This window comes from Macaca fascicularis, chromosome 16, assembly GCF_037993035.2.
Source record: "Macaca fascicularis isolate 582-1 chromosome 16, T2T-MFA8v1.1".
In the NCBI taxonomy this organism is placed as follows: Eukaryota; Metazoa; Chordata; class Mammalia; order Primates; family Cercopithecidae; genus Macaca; species Macaca fascicularis.
The window spans coordinates 63013419-63029658 of NC_088390.1; the positions used below are offsets into that span (position 1 = coordinate 63013419).

Consider the following 16240-nt stretch of genomic DNA (forward strand, 5'->3'; position numbering starts at 1 on the left):
GCTTCACTCACTTCCTGCTAATCCACGGGACCGGGGAGGGCGACTGAGTTACCCCTCGACACACAGAAAAAGGTAGCGGCCGTCCAGCTCGCAGGCGCAGTGAGTGGGTGCGCGTGGCGCGGCGGGCGCGCGCAGGGGGCGGGGCCGGGCCGGGGTTCCCGCGCGCGGCGGGAGTTTCGGGTTTCGGTTCGCAGCGCCTGCGCGCAGAGGGGACGGCCCGCCCCGGCCCGCCCGGGTGCCCGCTCCGCCCCCGGGCTATGTAAAGCGGCCGGGCTCGGGTCGTGCCACCGCTGGACTCCCGTGTCCCTCCGCGCAGGCGGGCGGCCCCGGAGCGCTGGTGCCGACAGAGGCGGCGACGGCGGCGCCCCTCCTCATCATGGTGAGAGGCCAGGCGGGGCCGGGCACGGGGTAGCACCGGGGCAGGAAACGAGTGTCGGGGCCCCTCGGCAGGAAGCGTCTTGCAAACGAGGACCCGGGGCTCCGGGCTCGACTTCCAGTTGTCTTGGTACTCAGGGCAGCCCTGAGGTCTGGAAGAAGCTGGGCGGGGGGTTCGGAGTGCCGGAGAGGCCGCTGGAGAGGGAAACGGTAGCGTTCCTCAAGAGGGGACTCGGGACCGTCTCATCACGCGGAACCGCTGCCCCGCGCCCGGGTGCGCGCGGGAGGCGGAGCCAGTTCGGAGGAGGGGACCCTTTACGGTAAAAGCTGCCCTCTCTTGTGGCTTCTAGAAGATAGGAAAACAAGTGGCTCCGAGAGGCGGTTCAGACACACAGCACAGCGGCGGGCAGAGCTGGATCCTGATTGCAGGTGCCCTGTGCTGCCTTGTCCTGGACAGGCACAAAGACCACGACTTTGTGGGGGCCGGGAGAGGGTAGAGGAGGAGGTGGCAGGCTCGGTGAAAGAGGGCCTTTGTCCAGTGCTCTCCTGCCCTGCCCCCCACCAGCCCTTCTGTGGGACCATTGTCCCCGCATGCCAGACAAGAGAGTATTATCTCTTGCGGCCATTGTTGGGGGAAGGGAGGCAGTCTTGGGGTAACCCTTCTCCACTCCCCACCCTTCTCTGTGCACTCAGCCGTGGCAGCTGTGGCTTGGCCCAGACACAGAGACCCCCACCTCCAAAGAGGACGTCCTTAGTAGGTGCCAAGCATATAAGAGTGAGGCCAGTCCCAGAACCGCAGGCTCCTGGCACGCCCTGCATGCCTCCAGCACGTTTTCCTTTCCGAGGTGGCAGCAATGGGGAAAGCGCACGCTTAGGAGAGCTTCAGACAAGCTTCCCTCTTCCTCCTCCACGACCAGAAGCGGAAAGGTGCTCCCGGACCGAAAGGGACAGAAGGTCCAGCACTGCCCTGCTTCGGAAGGCACCCACACCCAGTCTAGGGACTAGGGGTAAGGCCGGCGGGGAGCCCGCGAATGACCTGGGCTGACATCTCTTCCCCTCCTTACACAGAACAGAGGCTTCTCCCGAAAAAGCCACACATTCCTGCCCAAGATCTTCTTCCGCAAGATGTCATCCTCAGGGGCCAAGGACAAGCCTGAGCTGCAGTTTCCCTTCCTTCAGGATGAGGAGACGGTGGCCACGCTGCAAGAGTGCAAGACGCTCTTTATCTTGCGCGGCCTGCCAGGAAGCGGCAAGTCCACGCTGGCACGGGCCATCGTGGACAAGTACCGTGATGGCACCAAGATGGTGTCGGCCGACGCTTACAAGATCACCCCCGGCGCTCGAGGAGCCTTCTCCGAGGAGTACAAGCGGCTCGATGAGGACCTGGCTGCCTACTGCCGCCGCCGGGATATCAGAATTCTTGTGCTAGATGACACCAACCACGAGCGGGAACGGCTGGAGCAGCTCTTTGAAATGGCCGACCAGTACCAGTACCAGGTGGTGCTGGTGGAGCCCAAGACGGCGTGGCGGCTGGACTGTGCCCAGCTCAAGGAGAAGAACCAGTGGCAGCTGTCGGCTGATGACCTGAAGAAGCTGAAGCCTGGGCTGGAGAAGGACTTCCTGCCGCTCTACTTCGGCTGGTTCCTGTCCAAGAAGAGCTCCGAGATCCTCCGCAAAGCCGGCCAGGTCTTCCTGGAAGAGCTGGGGAACCACAAGGCCTTCAAGAAGGAGCTGCGACAATGTAGGTGGCAGGGTGGGGCCTTATTCATAAGCCTACCTTGCTGGGCACAGGGCGCTGTGGGCATAGGACCATAGGGTGGGGCACGAAGCAGCAGGAGGCAGAGAAAGGCTCACCTCAGAGCGGGCAGGGGCAAGCAGTGTGTCCCAGTGGTAGCCTTGGGGAGTTGGCAGCACATTGGGAACATGGGGGCTTCCCAGAGCTCCTTTCTTCCTACTACACCTTTCCTTCTAGCCCTCTTCTCTCTGACACCCTTCTCCCAGGTTGAATGTAGACCACCGTCCCGTCTTGGAGGTCGGAAAAACTGTAGTAACAGGAAATACGTCCTCTTCTAATGTAACCTTAGAGGGGGAATCAAGCCCAGTGTTCTCCAACTCATTTTTAGCAGCAGAATAATGTTCCAAAATAATAATAATGACATGAAATTGTAAGCTGCAAAAAAATTAAAACTAGGACTATTGTGGCTTCACTGGGGATGGTTCTCAGGCCTTGGGCTACTTGATTTACTCATGGGTTTGTGGCATCTTACAGCTCCAGAGGACACACACTTAGGCCAAAACCTGTTTTCAGATGGAAAAACACGGGCCCAGGAGGGATGTGGGGTTTACGGGCTTGAACCCTGGACTCTGGCTACTCTAGCCGGGTTCTCTCTTGGCATGGGCTTTTTGCTCCAATGGTAAGTTTGGGATAAAGAGGGGTCCTGGTGGCTCTCCTGCAGTGACCTGTTGGAGAAATGTCACCCACTAATCCATCTATATGCCTTTAGGCCATTTCTGGTTGCCCCCAATTGTATTTATTTATTTATTTATTTTGACACAGAGTCTCCCTCTGTCGCCCAGGCTGGAGTGCAGTGGCACTATCTCAGCTCACTGCAACCTCTGCCTCCCAGGTTCAAGCAATTCTCCTGTTTCAGCCTCCCCAGTAGCTAGGACTACAGGTGTATGCCACCACATCCAGCTAATTTTTTTTTTTTTTTTTTGAGACGGAGTCTCGCTCTGCTGCCCAGGCTGGAGTGCAGTGGCCAGATCTCAGCTCACTGCAAGCTCCGCCTCCCGGGTTTACGCCATTCTCCTGCCTCAGCCTCCCGAGTAGCTGGGACTACAGGTGCCCGCCACCTCGCCTGGCTAGTTTTTTTTTGGTTTGTTTTTTTTTTTTTTTTGAGACAGAGTCTTGCTCTGTCGCCCAGGCTGGGGTGCAGTGGCCGGATCTCAGCTCACTGCAAGCTCCGCCTCCCAGGTTCACGCCATTCTCCTACCTCAGCCTCCTGAGTAGCTGGGACTACAGGCGCCCGCCAACCCGCCCAGCTAGTTTTTTTGCATTTTTTAGTAGAGACGGGGTTTCACCGTGTTAGCCAGGATGGTCTCGATCTCCTGACCTTGTGATCCGCCCGTCTCGGCCTCCCAAAGTGCTGGGATTACAGGCTTGAGCCACTGCGCCCGGCTAGTTTTTTTTTTTTTTTTTTTTTTGTATTTTTTAGTAGAGATGGGGTTTCACTGTGTTAGCCAGGATGGTCTCAATCTCCTGACCTCATGATCCGCCCATCTCGGCCTCCCAAAGTGCTGGGATTACAGGCTTGAGCCACCGCGCCCGGCCTCACATCCAGCTAATTTTTGTATTTTTAGTAGAGATGGGGTTTCACAGTGTTGGCCAGGCTGGTCTCGAACTCCTGACCTCAGGTGATCTGCTTGCCTCAGCCTCCCAAAGTGCTGGGATTACAGGCATGAGCCACTGCGCCCAGCCACCCCCAATTTTACATGATCTTCATACCTGAAATAGCCCCACTCTGGTTTGTTGACATTGTGTATATTGCACAGAAGCAGGGAATTTGTGCCAGTATGGGTTCTCAGAGAACTTTTTTCTCCTCAGCTCCTAAACTTGAACTCTGCAGTGAACTGTGGTGCTTGCAGTGACATTGGCCAGGAGCAAGCCCTGTACCTGTGAGCTGGTGGCTTTGCCCTGGAGTGACTACTGCTCAAAGTTGCTTTTAATATTTATTTATTTATGAGACGGAATCTCTCTCTCTCGCCCAGGCTGGAGTGCAGTGGCATGATCTTGGCTCACTGCAACCTCTGCCTCCTGGGTTCAAGCAGTTCTGTGCCTCAGCCTCCTAAGTAGCTGGCAATACAGGCACCTGCCACCATGCCTGGCTAATTTTTATTTTTATTTTTTGTATTTTTAGTAGAGACAGGTTTTCTACTATCTCTTGACCAGGCTGGTTTTGAACTCCTGACCTTGTGTTCCACCCCGCTTGGCCTTGCAAAGTGCTGGGATTACAAGTGTGAGCCACCACGCCCAGCCTATTTTTATTTTTTAATTTATTTTGAGACAGTCTCATTCGGCTGCCCAGGCTGGAGTGCAGTGGGGCAATTCAGCTTACTGCAACCTCCATCTCCCGGGTTCAAGCAGTTCTCCTGCCTCAGCCACCCAAGTACCTAGGATTACAGGCACCCGCCACCATGCCTCGCTAATTTATAAATTTTTAGTAGAGACAGGGTTTCACCATGTTGGCCAGGCTGGTCTCAAACGCCTGACCTCAAGTGATCCACCCACCTCGGCCTCCCAAGTTGCCAGGATTACAGGCGCTAGCCACCATGTCCAGCCTATTTTATTTGTGAAGGAAAACTGGAATCTTTTTCTGCCCAGGGTTACAGCAGGAGAAATGTAATAGACCAGCAAGGCTGCTCTCAGGAGAGGCCTTCCTCCCCTCTAGAGAGGGCAAGACATCCTCACGGGGACTCAATTCAGAATGTAACAGGAAAAAGCGAGTGACTCCAAAGACAGCCACAGGTGTGGAGTCTGGAAATGAAAATCACAGATAATCCACTCCCCTTTGTGTCTTCCAGCCCCATAATGTCACCCCATTATAGCCCAAGTCCCTTCCTGTACCAGGAGGGCCCCCATAGGCTCTCATCCCCCAAACCGGCCTGCAAGGTGTGTATTAAACTGATGGTGACATTGTGACTGTCCAGATGGGCCCCTGAGTGAAATGGGTCACTACTGATAGTTCCCTGGTGGTCCTGGGAACACTGGGGTGTATGGTCACCCTAACGGTTATGCTGGATTGATAGATAGGGTTGGTCACTTGCCCCAGGCCGATGGCTGGTACGCGGCAGGGCTGAGATGTTCACTGTGTTCTGGCTGTTTCCACTGTACCACATTGTTCCCAGCCCTCTGTTTTCTTTCCACCCCACTTCCCATGACTTGCTTCCCCTTTGAGATGTGGTGCTAGTAAATCTTAGATTCCCTTGGCCTGTACTGCCTGCCTCTGTTACAAATGCCTTAGAGTTTGGGGAAGAGATGGAAAGATCTATACAATGTAAAGACAGAGAATTTTAACTTTCTTTTTTTTTTTTGAGACGTAGTCTTGCTGTCACCCAGGCTGGAGTGCAGTGGCACAATCTCGGCTCGCTGCATCCTCTGCCTCCTGGGTTCAAGCAGTTCTCTACCTCAGCCTCCCGAGTAGCTGGGATTACAGGCACCCACCACCACACCCGGCTAATTTCTTTGTATTTTTAGTAGACAGGGTTTCACCATCTTGGCCAGGCTGGTCTTGAACTCCTGACCTCATGATCCGCCCACCTCGGCCTCCCAAAGTGCTGGGATTACAGGTGTGAGCCACCGCACCCGGCCTGAGAATTTTAACTTTTTATTGCTCTAAAGTTGCCATTAGTTTGACCACCTAACGAATGAACTGTAGTGGGTTGCTGGAGAGGTGATGCTTAGCGTCCGAGTGTTTTGCGCTGGGCCTCTGTGGTCCTGGTGGCGGGTGATGGTATGCCCCTGCTCCCCTGCCCTGACTGCACCCTTTTTCTCCTGGCAGTTGTCCCTGGGGATGAGCCCAGGGAGAAGATGGACTTGGTCACCTACTTTGGAAAGAGACCCCCAGGCGTGCTGCACTGCACAACCAAGTTTTGTGACTACGGGAAGGCTCCCGGGGCGGAGGATTATGCTCAACAAGATGTGAGTCTTCCCCAGGGACACATGGGGGAGGTGGGAGGTTGCGGGCGGGAGAAGGGGCTGCGGCATCTTCTGGAGATGGGTACTGGCCAGGCAGGGACCAAAACCAGATGGCAGCTCAAGAAAAATGGCATCTCTTCCTCCTAGCTCCCCTGTCCCCAGGCAGAGTTGCATAGACCTCAGCCGCAGGTTCTAAGGAGCCTGCCCTGGCAGTATCGCCAGCCTGTGCATTCGCCTGCCCCCAAGCACCTCCGCCTTCTGCAGATTCATGGAGAATGCTGGTCCACAGTGGGCTCCTGCTCTGGCCTCTCTGAGCCTGTTTTACCTTCCAAAGACTAGGAGTCCCTCACCACCAGGGAGCCTGGTGCACTGAGGTCCCCAGGTCTGAGGTCTGGCCTGGCCCCAGAGTGAGGAAGTTTCATACGATAGTGAAGCTTATTGGCTAATGGGTATGAGACCTTTCTGCACCACACAGCTGGCACCTTACACCCACACCGCCACTGACAGTGATCCCTGAATGCCAGGCATGTCGCCCAGATCCACACAGTCTCCAGCCTCCAAGTGTCCACCCCCAAGTCCACTCTCCCACTTCTCTGCCTAGGTTATTAGCACAACCGTTTGTCTGTTCACTGGAGTGTCCTCCCAAATGGAAGCTCCCTGAGGGCGTTTTTAGGTTTCGTTGACCCCTGTGGTTCCAACACCCTAGCATAGTGGAATGAATATGTAACAGCTGAGCTGCCATCCCTAACCATGCCTTCATTTAGCATTTATTAAGTACCCATTTCATGCCAGACACTGTTGGGACAAGGGATCATGAGCAAAAATAGAAAAGCTTTTATGCTGAGATGGGATGGGCTTTCTCAAAGAATCAGATAGAAGCAGACTTACCAGATGGGAACCAAAGTGTAAGAGCAGGTTTCCATCAAGGGCAAGTCTGACCTCACCCTGCCCTCCAGGGCGCTGCCTGGGTCCCAGGGGAAGCTGAGCAGTGCCAACAGTGGCAGCTGCTGTGTGCGCGGACACCCTTGTGGGCTCTTCACCTAGTCACTCCCATAACCACATTAACTCTGAAGTAGGCTCTGGTTCTCCCTGTTTTACGGGTGATGAAGCCAAGGCACCGAGAGGTCAGCCAGCCTGCTGAGGCCGGAAGCAAGTGTGCAGGGAGCTGGGCTCCCTCAAGAAGTCCGGCTCTCCCCATGTGGCCCTGTCTGAGTGCCTTCGAGTTTCTCACTTGAGCCTGGAGCGCCTGGGGAAGGTGCGTGCCACAGGTGTTAGTGGATGCTGGGCCTATACCTGACCCCTGCTCAGCTGTGCTCACTTCTGTTAGACTTCCCCTCCTCTCCTCCAGGAGGGACCCTCCCTGGGTCAGCTGTTCCTCAAGAGCCCACCATCTCTAGCTTGGGCCCCTCTTTCTCACTCTCCCCAGGTGGTAAAGAAATCTTACTCCAAGGCCTTCACACTGACCATCTCTGCCCTCTTTGTGACACCCAAGACGACTGGGGCCCGGGTGGAGTTGAGTGAGCAGCAGCTGCAGTTGTGGCCGAGTGATGTGGACAAGCTGTCACCCACTGACAACCTGCCGCGGGGGAGCCGCGCCCATATCACCCTTGGCTGCGCAGCTGACGTAGAGGCCGTGCAGACGGGCCTTGACCTCTTAGAGATTCTGCGGCAGGAGAAGGGGGGCAGCCGAGGCGAGGAGGTGGGCGAGCTAAGCCGGGGCAAGCTCTATTCCTTGGGCAATGGGCGCTGGATGCTGAACCTGGCCAAGAACATGGAGGTCAGGGCCATCTTCACGGGGTACTACGGAAAAGGCAAACCCGTGTCCACGCAAGGCAGCCGGAAGGGGGGCGCCTTGCCGTCCTGCACCATCATATGAGTGTTCTCACCACCACGTATGCCCCTAGAAGGGAAGGGGAGGAGAGGGAAACGTGCCCTCTGCTTGATCCTTGTTTTGTGATTTTTTTTTTTTTTTTTTTTTTTTTACTCAAAGTTAACTTACCTATAGCTTTTTAAAAACTTGTAAAATAACTGACCCTCCCTTCCTGTCCGCCCTCTTCCCCTCTAATGCTCACACTCCCAACACAAGGTGGGCGGGGAGGCACCATTCAGGAACCTGGACCAAAGCTAACGAGGCTGGACCAAGCCAGGAATGGGGCCACAGCCAGAACCCCGAGCCCTGCTTCCAGGTTCTAGTTAGCTCAGCCCCAGCCCAGCCCAGCTGCTCTGCCCAGAGCTGGGCGAGTGGGGAGACAACTCAGAACCCCGCAAAACCCACTGACCAGAGGCAAAAGGCAATGGGGCTGAGGGTAGTTTTCCATGGTCACAGAGAACTAGTGGTGGCTTTGAGAAAGGGAGGACCTCTGGGCTTTAATTCCATCTCCTTGTCTTTTTTCTTTGTTTTTAGAGACAGGGTCCTGCTGTCTCCCAAGCTGGAGTGCAGTGGTGCGATCATGGCTCACTGCAGCCTCAAACTCCTGGGCTTAAGCCATCCTCCTGAGTGATCCCATTTCTTAATCAGCATAGCCCCAAGAAGGCTGGGGCTATTTACCAGGGTAGAAAAAGGAGCTTACCTCCCACCTTTGGTCCTAAGTCCCTGCCCCTCCCCTGCACACCATAACTAGGTAACAGTTTGATAACTAGGGAAGAAAGCAGAACAGTTAAGCAGCCACCACATCCCCGCTGGCTGGGGGCCTCACTCCAGGAAGGGGCTGGACTGGCCGTCCTTTCCAGTGGCGTGACTCCGCTGTGTAGATGGGGAGATCGAGGCCAGAGGCAGCACCCTGGTGAGGAAGCTCCAGTCCTGCTCTCTACCCAGCCCATTTTGCCTCCATGGTGCCTCTGGAGGCCTCTGGGCCTCCTCTAACGGGGGCTGGTGGGCACCAAGAGCCAATGGAGTAGACCCCTGGCTGGTAAGGGCCAAGTCCCACCGGTTGCTTCTGGGAAGGGGTTTCTAACACTGGTCTATGTGCTGTGGTTCCTGGGGTGCCCTCCACTGCCCTCTGTTCAGTAACAGGGCCTTGCTAATCAGGTTGTCACTCAACAAAAGTACTTTGGATTTAAGTTACTATCCTGACTTTGCCCAACCTCAGCAACTTGTAAGACTGATAATGAAATAAATCATGTTAATCCTAGCTGTGTGCAGTCTCTCTTACCCTTCTGTGCCCAGCTCAGTCTTCCCTAGGGCTGGGTGTATTAGGACTGGCTTTGTCCCACAGCTTGGGGCCATCGGTCCTGTCTCCCCTCTGCTGGCCGGGCACAGCTGTGGTGAGGTTGGGCAGCTGAACAGTGTTGGCTTTCATGAGGAGGCAGAAAGCAGAGGCTGGCCTCAGACTCATACAGAAGGTGGGGGTTGGCTGGGTATGAGGGACATGGAGCACAAAAGCCTCTCATCCCCCATTAACCAGGGCACCAGGCCCACAGGTGTCCCCACCCCACTGGATCAGAAAGATCTCAGTAAGACCTGAAGCTCCTGGTATGGGTTTCTCCCAGTTCTCTAGGGAAGGCCACCTGTAGGTCACTGCAACTTCAAGCACCAGGGAAGACCTAACATTTGATTCCCTTCCAGGCCATCAGAGGTCTAGTCAGCCACAAGGGAAACTTCCCAGGCCTGACTCAGGCATCATTTCACCATGGCTAAGGCACCAGCCGGGGAAGACTTGAAAGAAAGGGGCAGGAGCTCAGATGAAGAGAAATCCTAAGTTACCTTTCTAGGTCAAGGCCTGTCCCTGGCCATCTCTGAGCTTCAGCTAGAGCTTCAAGTCTCTGTCTGGAGCTCCTGGGAAGGCTACTCACATTGAACACCATGCTTGACAGGACAGCATGGTGCATGCCGCTGCATCCGTGAGCAGCGTGTCTCCTCCACGCAGAAAGGGAGCAGAGAAGGCCAGGGGCTTTTGCTAAAAATAGTGAGTGGCCAGACCAGAGCTCTGGAGCCACCCGTCCCACTTCAAACAGGTCTGGGGGTCAAGAGGCAGGGTTTTATCTCTGTCTACCATCTCCCTCGAACCCACACTGCAACAGGAACTGAGAGAGCCTTTGTAAGTAAACTGCCCTGTCTAGGTCAGTACCCACCTGAGCTTTGGACGCACACAGCTTCTAGTGATTTCTGGGGCCCCACTGTAAGGTGAGCATGCTTTCTGAACTCGCTTCTTCGTGACTGATGTCAGGCTGGGCCCAGCGGCACAGCCAGGGCCTGCCTAGCACTCACATGTGGGACAGGTCTGGGAGAGGCAGAGTGCCCCACCTGCCACTAGGCTCGGTGCTCACAGCCTACCTGTGGCAGCTTGCTGCACCCCAAGTCCAGGTCGGGCTCAGCTCTGGCTCACAGACTATGGAGACAAAGCAGATGCCAGAGCAAAGGGCCAGAAAGGGTCAAAACATTTTATTCTCTTCTTTTTTTTTTTCTTTTTTAATAAAGTTAAACAGTAAAACAAAAATTCACAAGCTGCCTCCCTGTCCACCCCCGCCTCCCTCCCCTGCCCGCGGTCTTCGGCATTGGTTCTCTTTGCTCCACCCCACTCACAGAGACACAGGGCATCCAACTGAGAAAACGAAACTGCTCTAAGTACATGGAGACGTGATGAAGGGAGGAGGTGAACTGTTTCCACATTCAAGATTAAACTGAGTGAATCTGCATTTTCTGGGTTCTGGGTGGTTGCCCTTCATTAGCCAAATTGAAAAAAGAAACTCCCTGGACCAGATGCTGAAAGAGAAAAGAAGGGCTTGGTAGTTGGCTCTGGATTTTCTAGGGAAGATCACTTTGCTCTGATTATGGAAAAGTTTTCAAGGGCTGCTTCAAACTCAGACACAGACAGAAACTCTATGGGTATCAAACAGCTCAGGCTGTTTTGGGGTGCAAGAAGGAGCAGGTGACCATATTATACGTAGGCAGCTTCTAAACACCTTTGCTCTTGTAGAGAAGCCTCGGCAGTAGGCAGTCAGAGATGCCCCCTGACCCTGCAGAGATGCAGTGGCTAAAGGTCCCAAGGCAAGGGGTGCCTTCCTGTCTTCATCCTTAGCAACAGATAGATGCCATGCTAGATGAGAACTCAGCCGCCCCCTCTCATGGCCCCGCTGACTCCCGAAGAGGTGCCGAAGTGGCAGTGAGTGTGTTGGCCTGTGATCTGGGAACTCCCAGCAACAGCAGGCCCACCTACCTTCAAAGCTGAAGCCTCCAGGACCGCCGAAGAAAGCCTTGAAGATATTGTTTGGATCAAAATCTGTAGAGCAAGGCAAGTAACATGGAAGGGAAGAAAAGGTGAAAAATTAGAAATGTTTGAAGAGAACTGATGACACTGAGAACAGATCTCCAAAGCTTTCCTGGAGAGTCTCACTCCCTCCTTTCCCAACACTTCAGACTGCAGGTGAGCCAACCTGCCCCACCCCGTGCAAAACATGCTACCTGATCCCACTCCTAGAACATGTTCCCTTCTCCTTCCAAGTGCTGCCCCAAAGGAAAGCTTTTTCCGCTTCAGCGTGCTTCGCTGGGCTGTTTTCTCAACAAATGGAATGCCATTTGCACTTACACAAGACTTTCCCCATACTCTGTCTCCCTATAATGCTGGAGCGGCTACTAAAAAGGATAAAATGTGTCACTTAAATGTTACCAAAAATAAATATAAGAACAAGATCTAGGATTTACCGTATTTGATACCATGTCTTTTACTCTGTAGACTCTAGGCTAGAAAAAAAGCTATGGTTTATTAGCTGGGCATGGTGGCTCACACTTACAATCCCAGCGCTTTGGGAGTCTGAGGTGGGAGGATTGCTTGAGCCCAGGAGTTCGAGGCTGCAGTAAGCTATGATCACAACACTGCACCCCAGCCTGGGTGACAGAGCGAGACCTTGTTTCAATAACAACAACAACAAACCAACAAAAACACCTACTAGGTGCAAGGTACTGGGTACTTTGCATACATTACATTAGTTAATCCTAGTAATGATTTGTCAGGGTAAGTATCATTCCCAACTAATACTCAACAAAACATGTGTAGGTAGTTCAAGGAACTTGCCCATGATCACATGGCAGCGAAAGCAGCAGAACTGGAAAATCCAACTCCTGCCTGACTGACTGCACTTTTGCGAGGCCACAGCATGTCTGATGGCCCCATCCCTGACTGACTTCCCAAGCTACACAGAAGGACTGATCCCCACCAGGTGATCCCACAGCCACCTTGTGCCCAGAGTGAGTTTCTCTGCTTGCATCTGCGTATCTTCCTGGGCCTCCCCTGCTTAGTGAATGACCCCAAGAGTCAGCTATGGCTGTCACTCTCCCCAACACATCTGAATAGCAACCAACTCCTGCTGAGTCTACCACTAACTCCCGACTGTGCCCTCCAATCCTTTCCTACCTTTTGTCTTCCTTCCATCTCCATCCTCCTTACTCCCTCCAACCACCACCTCCTCACCTCTATCACAAATATATTTCCAGAGCCAAAATCTGGTCCACAGTGCCCCTACTTAAAACTCCTCACGGCCGGGCGCGGTGGCTCACACCTGTAATCCCAACACTTTGGAAGTCCAAGGCGGGCGGATCACGAAGTCAGGAGATCGAGATCATCCTGGCTAACAAAGTGAAACCCTGTCTCTACTAAAACCCCAAAAATTAGCCAGGCGTGGTGGCGGGCGCCTATAGTCCCAGCTACTCAGGAGGCTGAAGCAGGAGAATGGCGTGAACCTAGGAAGCAGAGCTTGCAGTGAGCCGAGATCGTGCCACTGCACTCCAGCCCGTGCAACAGAGCGAGACTCCGTCTCAAAACAAAACAAAAACTCTTCACTAGCTTTTGACTGCTTATAGCTCTTCTTAACTGCTGGGCAGAGGAACATGTTTATTATGGTGAACCTAGGTTTATTAAACACAAATCCCCCCACACTGAACTGGAGAGGACTCAGTATTATCTGTATAGTACCATCATTTTTATTTTAAATTCTGGCTGGGTGCGGTGGCTCACACCTGTCATCCCAACACTTTGGGAGGCCAAGGTGGGCGGATCACATGAGGTCAGGAGTTTGAGACCAGCCTGGCCAATGTGGTGAAACCCTGTCTCTACTAAAAATATAAAAATTAGCCGGGTGTGGTGGCAGGTGCCTGTAATCCCAGCTACTCAGGAGGCTGAGGTAGGAGAATTTCTTGAACCCGGGAGGTGGAGATTGCTGTGAGCTGATATTGCACCACTGCACTCCAGCCTGGGCGACAGAGTGAGACCCTGTCTCAAAAACATAAAAAAAATAAACAAATAAATAAATTGCAATAGAAGGCCAGGCACAGTGGCTCACGCCTGTAATCCCAGCACTTTGGGAGGCCAAGGCCAGCAGATCACTTGTGGTCAGGAGTTCAAGACCAGCCTGGCCAACATGGTGAAACCCCGTCTCTACTAAAAATACAAAAATTAGCTAGGCATGGGGGTGGGTGTCTGTAATCCCATCTACTCAGGAGGCTGAGGCAGAAGAACTGCTTGAACCCGGGAGGCAAAGGTTGCAGTGAACCGAGATTTTCTTAGTGGAAGAGATGGTAGGTCTGTGCACCGTTCACAGATCAGGGCCTCTCTTTTTTGAGACGAGTCTTGCTCTGTTGCCAGGCTGGAGTGCAATGGCGCAATCTCGGCTCACTGTAGCCTCCACCTCCCGGGTTCAAGCGATTCTCCTGCCTCAGCCTCCCGAGTAACTAGGACTACAGGCGTGCGACACCATGCCCAGCTAATTTTTTTTAGTAGAGATGGGGTTTCACCATGTTGGGCAGGTTGGTCTTGACCTTGTGATCTGCCTGCCTTGTTCTTCCAAAGTGCTGGGATTACAGGCGTGAGCCACCATGCCCAGCAAATTTTTGGGCAGACAACTTATAGTGAAGACTGCCTGACTGAATTAATTAATTAATTTTTGAGATGGAGTCTCACTCTGTAGCCCAAGCTGGAGCACAGTGGCGCAATCTCGGCTCACTGCAACCTCTGCCTCCTGGGCTCAAGAGATTTTTGTGCCTCAGTTTCCTGAGTAGCTTGGACCACAGGCATGCGCCACCATGCTCAGCTAATTTTTTGTATTTTAGAAGAGAGTACAATTTTTTTTGTATTTTATATGTTGCCCAGGGTGGTCTCGAACTCCTGAGCTCAGGTGATCCGCCCACCTTGGCCTCCCAAAATGCTGGGATTACAGGTGTGAGCCACCGTGCCTGGCTCACAGGTCAGGGCTTCTTATCTCTGACAGCCCACAGTGAGCAACAAGATTGACAATAGCTGTGCTTTATATCATGCTAAGTCTTTTGGGAAATTAAAATCTGTGAGTGTTTATAGGAATGTATGACACACATAAATGTCAGCATACACTTTGCAGTGGGTAAAGAAGAACTTCCAGATAATAGGAAAATGCCCATATTCCTTACCACATACAGCCCTCATGGCCGCTGAGCTCTGATCCAGCTACTTGCTGGCCTTCCACCACCACTTGCCTCTAGCACCCTATCCCTTTATTTTCCTAGACCGAACCCCCTGCAGATCCCCAAAGGGACCATGCTTTGCTTTTTGGGGGGGGAGGGATGGAGTCTCGCTCTGTTGCCCATGCTGGAATGCAGTGGCGCTATCTTGGCTCACTGCAACCTCCACCTCCCAGACTCAAGTAGCTGGGATTACAGGCATGCGCCACCACACCTGGCTAATTTTTCTTTTTTCTTTCTTTCTTATTTTTTTAAATTGAGACAAAATCTTGCTCTGTCGTTTAGGCTGGAGCACAGTGGCACGATCTCAGCTGACTGCAACCCCTGCCTCCAGGGTTCAAGTGATTCTCATGCCTCGGCTTCCCAAGTAGCTGGGATTACAGGCACCTGCCCCCACACCTGGCTAATTTTTGTGTTTTAGTAGAGACGAAGTTTCACCATGTTGGCCAGGCTGGACTCAAACTCCTGACCTCTGGTGATCCACCTGCTTTGGCCTCCCAAAGTGGTAGGATTACAGGCATGAGCCACCACACCCGGCCTAATTTTTGTATTTTTAGTAGAGACAGGGTTTCACCATGTTGGTCAGGCTGGTCTTGAACTCCTGTTCTCAAGTGATCTGCTCGCCTCGGCCTCCCAAAGTGCTGGGATTATAGGCATGAGCCATGGGGCCATGCTTTTCTGCACTTCCAAGCCTTCCCTTGCTAGTGTGCTCGCCTCCTCAGAGCTCACTGCACACTGTGAACCTGCCACACTTGACTGCATTTGTTTGACTCCATGTCTATTACTGTTTGGACCAGGGATCAGATTTGGCCCAAACAGACTCTCCCTCTGGAGCATCTTTGGAAAAAATTCTAACATTCTACGGCTGTCAAATTCACCCCAGGCTGCCCCAGCCAACTCACCACCCATATTCATGCCCTCCTCATCTAGGTCCTGTCCACTGTCATAGCGAGTCTTTTTCTTGGGATCAGAGAGGATAGTAAAGGCCTCTCCAACTTCCTTGAACTTCTTCTCCTCCTCCTTCTGAACCTCAGCACTGGCTCCACTATGCCGATCTAAAGTGGGGAGTAAAATAACAACTCAGAGGAAATCAAAGTTTCAAGAAAACAAAATTTAAGAGAAAAACCACTTTATGTCTGATTTTGGAATTTGGCATTTCCCAAAATTTGGAGGGTACACAAATCTGCAACACCTTATTCTCAGGTGAAGAACCTCTCCGAGGTGTCACCTCTGGACCAAGTCTGGCAGTTGGCCTGCCCTGCAGGTTCTTCCCACTGAGCCCACTGCCCCCACCTACTCTACCTGGATGGTGCATCAAGGCCCGTTTCCGATAAGCTTTCTTGATCTCGTCCTCAGAGGCATTCTTGTCCACTCCCAGAATCTTGTAGTAATCTTTCCTCTTACTCTTCTTCAGTTCCAGCTGTGCATTTTTTAGGAGCTGTTTGTGTTCTAGAGGAAGACATCTGGCATCAGGGGACAAACCTGACTCTGCTGTTTCCCTCACCAGGTCTCAGCCCAGCTGCCTGGGAGTTACAGGCCTTGTTAACCATGCCAGGGACTTTTACAGCGCTTTCTTCTGGAGATTAGAAAAAAAAAATCTACTCGGCCAGGCACAGTGGCTCATGCCTGTAATCCCAGCACTCTGGGAGGCCGAGATGGGCGGATCACCCGAAGTCAGGAGTTTGAGACTAGCCTGTCCAACATGGTGAAACCCCATCCCTACTAAAAATACAAAAAATTAGCCG

General features: G+C 53.1%; 2 protein-coding genes across 47 annotated transcripts in view; one reads left to right on the plus strand and one right to left on the minus strand.

Annotated features, from left to right (window-relative positions):
• The first annotated feature begins 289 nt into the window (after positions 1–289).
• CNP (2'',3''-cyclic nucleotide 3'' phosphodiesterase) lies at positions 290–11706 on the plus strand. Of its 2 annotated transcripts, none has more exons than XM_005584219.5 (4): positions 290–804; positions 1444–2116; positions 5934–6073; positions 7497–11706. In XM_005584219.5, the coding sequence occupies exons 2-4, from the start codon at positions 1501–1503 to the stop codon at positions 7944–7946; spliced, it is 1206 nt and encodes a 401-aa protein (XP_005584276.2). In that variant the 5' UTR covers positions 290–804; positions 1444–1500; the 3' UTR covers positions 7947–11706. The 2 variants fall into 2 exon arrangements, with proteins under 2 accessions (XP_005584276.2, XP_005584275.2); XM_005584218.5 differs by having other exon boundaries at positions 290–379.
• DNAJC7 (DnaJ heat shock protein family (Hsp40) member C7) overlaps positions 10437–16240 on the minus strand; it is a 44565-nt gene continuing 38761 nt past the window's right edge. For 23 of the 45 annotated variants that reach the window (XR_012425841.1, XR_012425838.1, XR_012425837.1 and 20 more), the window contains 4 exons: positions 15798–15944; positions 15398–15550; positions 11227–11289; positions 10437–10772 (listed from right to left, as the gene is read on the minus strand). Coding sequence is in view for 38 of the 45 variants with exons in the window: in XM_074019631.1 (XP_073875732.1) it covers positions 10735–10772; positions 11227–11289; positions 15398–15550; positions 15798–15944 (401 nt within the window). In the remaining 7 variants the exon portion in view is untranslated. Of the gene's footprint in view, positions 11290–15397; positions 15551–15797; positions 15945–16240 lie in introns of all 45 variants that reach the window. The other 22 variants (XM_074019620.1, XM_074019612.1, XM_065532404.2 and 19 more) reach the window with 1 other exon arrangement.

Bases quoted from the DNA above. Each gene is read 5' to 3' on its own strand.
- CNP (XM_005584218.5), top strand. The intron at 2,117-5,933 runs GTAGGTGGCAGG...TTCTCCTGGCAG, and splicing joins CAAGAAGGAGCTGCGACAAT to TTGTCCCTGGGGATGAGCCC. The intron at 6,074-7,496 runs GTGAGTCTTCCC...CACTCTCCCCAG, and splicing joins AGGATTATGCTCAACAAGAT to GTGGTAAAGAAATCTTACTC.